The sequence below is a fragment of the Macrotis lagotis genome, chromosome X, assembly GCF_037893015.1.
Source record: "Macrotis lagotis isolate mMagLag1 chromosome X, bilby.v1.9.chrom.fasta, whole genome shotgun sequence".
NCBI lineage: Eukaryota > Metazoa > Chordata > Mammalia > Peramelemorphia > Peramelidae > Macrotis > Macrotis lagotis.
Window position 1 is genome coordinate 46,756,940 of NC_133666.1, and position 9,535 is coordinate 46,766,474.

At 43.2% G+C, this 9,535-nt stretch overlaps 1 protein-coding gene across 2 annotated transcripts; it reads right to left on the bottom strand.

The window, feature by feature from the left end:
* Positions 1-582: 582 nt before the first annotated feature.
* On the bottom strand, positions 583-5,788 carry LOC141502147 (U1 small nuclear ribonucleoprotein C). Of its 2 annotated transcripts, none has more exons than XM_074206743.1 (3): positions 5,674-5,788; positions 3,679-3,744; positions 583-2,198 (listed from the first exon to the last, which is right to left on the bottom strand). In XM_074206743.1, exon 3 carries the CDS (start codon positions 2,115-2,117, stop codon positions 1,701-1,703), a length of 417 nt encoding a protein of 138 aa, XP_074062844.1. In that variant the 5' UTR covers positions 2,118-2,198; positions 3,679-3,744; positions 5,674-5,788; the 3' UTR covers positions 583-1,700. The 2 variants fall into 2 exon arrangements, with proteins under 2 accessions (XP_074062844.1, XP_074062843.1); XM_074206742.1 differs by having other exon boundaries at positions 583-2,201.
* Positions 5,789-9,535: the final 3,747 nt, after the last annotated feature.

The following is a 9,535-nucleotide window of genomic DNA, read 5'->3' on the forward strand; positions in this document are numbered from 1 at the left end:
ATAAGTATTAGAATTCAAAAGATTGACAAACATTATTTTGATTCTCTTCCAGTTATTAGTGTTAAGCAATTAGATATCAAAATCCTCACTCTGGTAGAATGTCATTTGATTCCTCCTAGTTCTTTGGTTTTTGCAGATTTTTGCAATGCAATGGGGTCAATTGGCTTTCTCAAGGCCACACAGCTAGGTCATCATTAAGTGTCTGAGGCTGGATTTGAACTCAGGTCCTCCTGACTCCAGGGCCAGTGCTCTATCGCCTAGCTCACCTAGCCACCCCTCCTCCTAGTTTCAAAGCAGGGACTCTCAGTACTGTACTTTAATGTCACTTCAAGCCCCTTGGAACTCAGGGTTTGATTAATGTGCAAGGCATGATTGAACAGGCATTTCAATAAAGCTGTATCAAAAACAATCCAAGGGGCAGCTGGGTGGCGTAGTGGAAAAAGCACGGGTCCTGGAGTCAGGAATACCTGGGTTCAAATCCAGGCTCAGACACTTAATGATGACCTAGCTGTGTGGCCTTGGGCAAGCCACTTAATCCCGTTTGCCTTGCAAAAACCTAAAAAAAAAAAACAAAAAAACAACCCAGTCCATTTTCTTAAATGCTAAAACAGTCAATACTTTTATTTTTATACGTCACAATACAAATATAAGCTGCATTTCTGCCCCACTCTTCCTTTTAAATCGTTTCTTCATTGTCAGAAAGTGGGAAGTCTTCTTACATATTTGGAAACTACCCCTGGGGCAGTTTGCAAAAAACAAAAAAACCCAAACTGCAAGCTATTAACAATCATGACAAAAAGCTCTAAAAATAGAATGCAAATTAAAATGATTCTGAAGCTTCACTTTACACTGATAAGATTTGAGAAAAATGACAGAAGATGAAAATGGTCAGATGTCAGAGGGTCTGTGGAAAGGTAGGCACACTAATGCACTTTTGGTGGAGCTGTGAATTTGTCCAACAGTTCTGAAAATGGTTTGGAATTACTCTAAATCACTAAAACACACAGATCTTTGACTCAGTGATACCACCATGGGCACAGAAACCCGAGGAGGGCAAAGATAGAGGGAAAGGTCCCATATATACAAAAATATTTATAGCAGCACTTTTTGGAGTAGCAAAGAACTGCAAGCAACAATACTCATCAATTGAGAAACAGCAAATGAACATACAGGATATGAAAGCAATGGGCTATCGTGTGCACTAAGAAATGAAGACATCTAGAGCAATTTGCAAAACCTTGTATGTAATAATTGTAGAGGGAAAGGAAACAGAAACAAGGAAACAATTTACACAATCATCACAATATAAAGGAGCACAACACTGAGACTTCAAAACTCTGATCAATGCTTATGCAACTGTGACTTCAGAGGACTGGTAAAATGTTTCCTTTCCTTTGGCAGAGGTGTTAAATTATAGGTAAAGAACAAGGAGTAATTTTTAGATATGTCCAATGTGTTGACTTTTCACTGTGCTTATTTATCACAGGGGAGGGATACTGAGGGGAGAAGAGGAATCAATGGAAAGTGATGGTGATGTAAGAGTGTCAGCGTTTTAAAATGGGAAGAGGCAAAAAACAAAAATCAAAAACAAAAACAAACAAAAAAAAAACCCATGTCTGAGACCCAGCACCATGATGTTCTGGTGAAAGAGAACAAAGAATAGAAAACTGAGGAATGGGTTTCATCACATTTTTCCTATTTTATCTGTCTGGTCTAGGCATTGCTGGGCGCGTAGGCACCATCATAGGATGAGGAAGGGGCCTCATCATGGGAGGACCAGGCATCATAGGCATGTGGCCTCCCATTGGCATCCTCATACCAGGAGGTGGCCCTACAGGCATCATTCCAGGAGGAGGGGGCCCCATCATGCTAGGGTGAGGTGGTGGGATCATAGGCCCTCCTAGTGGAGGAGCAGAGAAGAGGTTGGGAGGAATTCTTCCTTGTTGAAATGCAGTGGTTGTTTTATCAATCAGGCTCTGGGCTTGTTCTTCCATCCATTTTTGGTAATAGTCTCTCACATTTTCTTTGTGCTTCCTCCCACTGCAGTGTGTCTTCCTCACAGATGGAGAATCATGAGTAAGATACGTATCACAGTAATCACAATAAAACTTGGGCATGTTGCAGTGTTGTCCAAGGTATCTTCAGAAGAGGCTGGCTAGGTTCCTCCCCCTCTTCACATATAAGGTAATTCTGGAATGCTGCTATCAAATAAAATATAAGGGGAAATAAGTAGGTCAAAAATAGAAAAAAATGTATCAAAATATGTAAAGCACCATTTTTTTGAGCGTAACAAAAAAACTAGCGTTATAATAAATGTCTATCAATTAGAGAACACTGAAAGGAAGGAATTCAGAAAAACATGTCTGACAACACTGCAAAGCAAGAAATATAACTCAATTACAATATAAAGGCAGAACAATGCTAAAAACATCTGCCCTCCAATTACAATGACCAATCTTGGTCCCAGAAGGACAGATGAACCCATTTCCTTCTTTTTTTTTTTTTAGTAGAGGTAGTGGCTAGACATAAGTCCCAAAGACTGATGGATGTGGTGGTCACTATTGCTCTAAAGGAAACCTGAGTAATATTATATGTATGTTTTCCAGCAAACAGTAATAAGAAAGGATAGCCTGGCTTTCATTATATTAGCTGAACAACTATGAAAATTTAGTGAATTGATCAAGGTCTGCAGTTGGTCTCACAGCACAGCAGACTAACCTCATTTTTTTCTATACCAAGTTCTTATAAATTTTGCGTTACACAAAAACTATTTTTCTTAGTAACTATATATAGTAAAATTATCTTCAACACAGGAATCAACAAAACAATTTTAGTGACTAACTCAGGATTCTTTGTCCATTTATTCCACTTCACTTTTCCTCTTTCATGTATACCTTTTCTACTGGTTCTGCTTTTATCACCTTACATTATTTCATAGATCCTTCCATACTTTTTTCTATTGCTTAGATTTGTCAGCCTGAATTGCCTTATAGCGGGTTTTTTTTTTAAATCCAGAGCTACCTGAGGGTTCTTTACATTATATTACCATGCCACAATGTTGGACAGTTTTTTTTTTTCCAATTTGGGTTTTGTTACTATACTTTATAACACTATGAAAATCTCAGATCATATTTTGTTTTGATTATCATTTTCAGGGTTGTTTTCCAAATAAGATTATTAGATCAGAAGGTGTAATTTTTGAATTTTTGGAACTCAAGTCTAAAACATTACACATATTCAATGTTGTAGCCTGTCAAGATCTGTTTGAATATCTCTTAAACCTCTTCTCAACTCAAAACTGACACCCTTCATCATAATGGCAAAAACTGAAAATAAAAGTGTCCCTACACTAAGGGGCAGCTAAATCAATTGTGGTTATTCAAATGGAATGGAATACAACTGCTTTGTCCAACTCAGGGAAATATGATAACCTTTTAAAAAATCTTTCATGATTTATTTTTATATCACTACAATAATCTTGTTGTGAAAGTAAACATAATCCTTTTCTCCAAAAAAGAAAGAAAAATAAAGTGAGAGAAAAAAGGTATACTAAGACTCTTAAGGGCAGAAACAGTTTCATTTTGTATCTAATACACGTTAATCACTGAATAAACCTTGTGCATCCTGCTGCAAAAAAAAAAAAAAAAAAAACACAGCCATACTATGATATGCACTTACCTGATAAAAGAGGCTCTAGCTCTTCAGATAGATACTCAGCAGAGATCCTAGAAAGATGACCAGTACCTAACAGAGAAAACCAAAATGAACATAATGCTATCAGCTGACAGCTATAGACTTCTGCAATCCCTTCATTCACCCAAATGAATACTAGGAATTAGTAGTGACAAAAAGAGAGTAAAAAGCCAAGGATAGGAGTTTGGAAGTACTAAATTGAGGTATTGGATTGAGCCTTTCTGTCCACAGAAATGAGCTGTCTGACCAATGAAGACAGAATGCATGCTTCAAAGTCCCTTCCTTTGCTCAATCTCTCTACCCTTCCAAACCTGTTTCTTGTACAGGTCTTTCACTTAGTCACTCATAAAACAAACATTCATTAAGTACCTACTAAGGGCAGGCACTGGGATAGTGATCGGAATACAAATAGTCCCTGTTCTCGGGTAGTTTCAATGTGAGAAGGGAAAAGTGTTATCAACATGGATATGGAAAAACACTCTCAATATCAAAAAAAGTCTTGTTTTGGAGACAAGAAGGAAATCAAGTTGAGCCTCTGCTTCGAGAGTGATTAAGCTGGATCCTGGTTTTAGAGCTACAAGGGTCCTTAGAGGTCAATAAGATATCTCCCCTGCACTAAGACTCAGAGTAAGAAATTACTTTGTAAGGTTCACAGAGGTGGCAGAATTCTGGTTCTGGCTCCAAATCCAGTGAGCTCTACTAAACCTGCTTTTCATCTTAAGGGCCCTGGGTTCAAGTCATTATGCCTTTATCGTGTCCCATAGCTTCCTTCCCTTTCACATGCCAGGTTCTGGAAAAAGTTGTCTCCTCCCCTTGCCTTCACTTCTCTCAATTAAGTGCAATCAAGCTTCTGACTTGATTACTCAATTGAAAGCAGCCCCGCCCGAAGCCAAACTTAGTAAAGCATGGGTTCAGCTTAAGAATGTCGGTCCTGTGGAGCTATTTGGATGCAGGATTCCATCAGAAAAAGCTCAGATCCTTAACAACAGGTAACAAATTGTCCTCTCGCCTCCTCCTGCCCCCCTCCCTCCCCTTTACAACCGGAAAAGGAACGAGCATTCTCTAAGCACACCTCGAGCCAGGAGCGACTATTCCAGTACAAAGGGAAGGCTGGGAAGCCATCTTGTAAACTGCCACTCAGGAGTGGAGGACTGCAGTGCCCCTCCCCCTCCGAGGCCTCCAGGAGACCTGCATGGACTACACCTCTCATCCGGAGCTCAAGGTTAGGCCCCCTCCCTTTTGTCTGGTTTCTTCGGGTCAGTGTAGACGCTTATCACATAATGCAGCCCCTTGGGGAGTCCTTTAATAAAATTATATTTAACGAGATGAGCAAAGCGGCTCCCTTGGCCTCCTTTGTCAACTGCAATTCGGGCCCCTCAGAAGGAAGCCTCGGAGTGGCCCTGGCTGAGTGACCGACGTCAGCTGGCTTTCTGGTGCTTCGCATCTTCCAGTTTTCCTCCGGACAAGAGGAGTGTTACACACTGAGGAAACTGAGGCTCCCAGAGGCCAAGTGGGGCTTTTCAAAAGCTGTTGGCAGCCAACAGCCTGCGGCCCGTGATTCTGCCCCCAAGTCCTTCTAGGGGAGGGAAACAATTGGCCGGGCTCACGGCTGCTCAGCACCCGGCCCCAAAGGCCATGTGAGGGCCGGGGTGTCACGGTAGCAAGGGGGGGGCACCTGCGGCTCGGCCAGCTCGGAGCTCAGAGGCCATCTTTCCCAAGGCCCAAACAGGGGAAGGGTTCAAGGTCACGCAAATAGCGCGGGTGCCCCCACCTTTTCCCCGTGGGCCGGGGGGGGGCACGGGGCTCGTTGCGTCCCGGCCCGAGTGGGGCTGGATGGGGCTGGGCAGCGAGAGCCAGCGCCACGCGGGGCGCAGTGAGTGTCGCAGCGGCCGCCCCCAGGCACCGCCCCGACCGCCCCCCCCCGGGGGTCCCTGCCAGGGCCATGCGGGCCGAGGGGCGCGAGCCCGGGGCCCCACTTACCCCTGCCAGCCAAGCCCGGGAGCACCACGCCGCCGCCGTCCGCTGTCCGCGGGGTCCACCTGGAAGGGCAGGGGGGCACGAAGCCGACCGAGCCCAGACGACAGGCACCGCGCCTAGCGCACTCTGGGAGGGCAGGGCGCCGACTGAGGCCTGCCTTCCCTCGCAGGAACTGCGCAAGTCTTGGACTCCGCGGGGCCCGAGCCTACGGGCGGGGCGCGAGGGGAGGCGGGGCTTAGGCCGGGGGCAGGGACTACCGCGGGACTTGCCTTCCCGGCCGCGGGGTCCGGATGGTCGCTGGGGGCCTAATCCCTGCTTTCTGGTGACCTGGCGCAGTGGCGGACGGAGAAAACCAGGGGGCCCACGGGGATCAGCCGGCCTGCCGTGGTCGGGGTGGCTCAGAAGGAAGCCCCCCGAAATCCTGGGCTTGCAGCTGGGGTGCCTTGGAAAGGTGGTCACACCCCACTCCTTCCTGGCTGCAGGAGGAAACGGGCCCTCCCAACACCCAGGACCTGCTCCAGACCGTTGTTCTGTCTGAAATTTAATTCACTAACCCATGAAAATGAAAGAAAAGTCTTCGATGAAAAGGAAATATTCAATTAATATGAAAGAAAACTTCAAATAAGGGGAGTGAGCCTATAGGATCCTAAGGTTATGAATCAAAGAAAAGCATCTTTCCAGTCCCTTCTTGTGCCAAAGGAAATCTCAAACCAACGGTCTATTTAGGATCTGATTGCTTATGGCCCAACCACAATTAGTGATGAAATGCCTGACGGTACTGAAAATAGGTGAACATCCACCCAGCAATGTGTGGTGTTTTGTAGTGACCCTGTAAAATGTCAAACGAGTGAAACTGAAGCTTAGGAGGCTTAAGGGACTTTCAGAAACTATAGGGTCATAACACGGCAACACATTATAGATACTAACATCTCTTTCATTTGAGAGATTAGGAAACAGACACTGATGAATACAACTATTGACAGTATCCTAAAACTCTGACTGGACACTCTCTTCCTATGTCTTATCTTTTCAAGTCAGAACACTATGGCTTAAGGAGGGAAAGGGACTTCCTAAGAAAGGCATGAATGAGCAGTAGCTATGTGACTCAGTGGATACAACAGCGCTTCAGTTCAAATCCAATCTCAGACACTTATTAATTACCTAGCTGTGTGGCCTTCCACAAGTCTCTTAACCGCATGGCCTTGCAAAACTGAAACAGATTCTTCCTTCAAAGAGTTCACTGTTTAATATGAATATATGAATGCACCTATTTATAAACAATTAACTGAATAAATGGGAGATAATCTACAGAGAAAAAGTGACCTTGGGCAATTTATTAAGCCCTGATTGCTTCCTGTCCAGGGCCATCTCCAGTTGTCCTGAACTATATCTTTTTTTTTTCCAAAGGCAGTGGGATTAAGTAATTTGCCCACAGTTGGATTTGAACTCAGGTCTTCCTGACTTCAGGGCCAGTGTTCTATCCACTGTGCCACCTAGCTGCCCCTTGTCCTGATATATGTCTGACCACTGGACCCAGTAGTGGTATTGCTGGATCAAAGGGGATGCACATTTTTGTTGCCTTTTGGGCATAATTCCAAACTGCTCTCCAAAAATGTTGGATGAGTTCACAGCTCCACCAACAATGTTTTAGTGACCCAGATTTCCCAGTCCCTTCCAACATTGTTCATTGTCCTTTCTGGTCCTATTGGTCAGTCTGAGAGGTGTGAAGCGCTACCTCAGAGATGCTTTAATTTGCATTTCTCTAATAAGTAGTGATTTAGAGAAATTTTTCATATGATTATAGATAGCTTTGATTTCCTCAGCTGTAAATTGCCTTTGCATATCCTTTGACCATTTGTGAATTGGGGAATGGCTTTGTTTTTAAAATTTTACTCAGTTCTCTGTATATTTTAGAGATGAATCCTTTGTCAGAAACACTAGTAAAAATTGTTTCCCAATTTATTACACTTCTTCTTAAAACATTTTTAAGTTCATCTGCTTGAGTAACATTGTATTCATCACTTAAAGTCTAGAAAATATTGAAACAAATCAAGCCTTGATTTTTGAGGTGTAAATGCTCACATTGAAACTTAACATCTCAATAGTTACCTAGCTGTGTAGCCTTGGGCAAGCCACTTAACCCTGTTTGCCTTGGAAAAAAACCTTAAAAAAAAAAGAAAAAGAAAGAAGAAAAAGAAATTCAACATCTCACCCTCGAATCTCACCCCCCCCCCCAACCAATATCCAGTTTCTTTCCAAGGCCAGTTGATTTTCCCTTCCTAACATCTCTTAACTACATAGTACTTTCTTTTCTCTGTCAAATACCACTCCCTAAGTATAGGCCCTGATCATCTATGGTCTAAATTATTACAATAACCTGTTGGTTGATCTTTTGCCTCAAGCCTCTCTTCACTGAAGTCCATCCTCTCAACAGACAAGGTAATCTCCCAAATCACCAATTATTCCCCTGTTCAATAAATTACTGTGCCTAGCTATCTTCCCCAGGTTCAAACATAAAAACATCTGAAATTCAAAGTCCTTCACAACCTGGCCTCCTCCTAACTTTCCTATCCTTAAGGCAGGTGGGTAAGCTTTTTTTTTTTTCTGCTTTTTTAGAAGTAGTCACTTGACCTCTTTGAATCATCTCTCTTACCTAACCTTAAAGACTGAATGGGCTTTTTCTTCAGTCAAACTGTGCCCTGGGAAAAATGTAGCTTTAAAAAGCCAAGGTTTCCCCTGCATCCAGGGCAGGGGCCTACTGGACCCAGCTGACTCCAGAGGAGAAAGTGAGGCTGGTAACTTTTGTACACACTCCCTCACTCAGATCCAATTCACTTGCTTATCATGGCACCACTTCCCTGATGTCATGACCTGTGAGAATGAAGGACAAACAACAGCAACCATCTCAGTCTTATTTCTCCCACATACACCGCCATCCATTGACACTGACTTTGCTGCTGTTCCCTCATACAAGATATTCTACATACAGACACAGAGCATTTCCACTGTTGTTCTCCATGTTGGAAATCTCTTTTTTCTCATCTCTCAACCCCCTGGTTTTCCTGAAGTCCCAGCTAAAATCTCACCTTCTATACTTCTATAGGAAGTCTGTCTGTCTGTCTCTCTGTTATTTGCCTATGGACTGTTTATATGTAGTTGTTTGCCTGTTGTCTCCAGTGCTTAAGAAATACTTAGGAACTGATTGACTTTTGAAATCCTAGGATTATGAATTAGAAGGGCCCTTGGAAGTCATCTCTTCTGACCTGCTCACACATCTGTTGTGTGAGTTGGACAGAAAACAGAGAGGGGGAAGGAACAAGCAAAAAGAATAGAAAATGGTGTTTGCAGCTTCTCTTCAAGTTTAAGATTCTCTTGAGACTTTAAGCACCTTTGATTTGGGTGAGAGCTTCTTGGGGGTTTTGAGCACCTTCCTCCACAGGGTTCTACAGATGGATTTTGGGGAGGGGGATTTTTTTTTTATTTTTACTAATTTATAACCTTCATTGTAATCCTATGTATTTTACTTTATACATTTTAAAACTTGATTGGGCATATAGCATCACAAGATTGTAAACTTCGGGCCTCCTTAGAGATCAATTTATCCAACCCCTTCGGTGTTAAAGGGAGGAAAACTGCCACCCAGGGAGAGGAAATGCCTTAAAAGATCACAGACTGTCAGAGCTAGAGGGGAACATCTTGTCCAATCCTTTTATTTTACAGTGTTGAGCAGACTTAGAGGGGGGAGATACTGGTAGGGTTATGGGCTAGCAGATCCTTTATGGACCATCGCCACTGATCCCCTCATTCTGCACATGGAGAAATTGAAGCCCAGTCTTTCCTAGAGCTGCAAACTCCTATAATAATA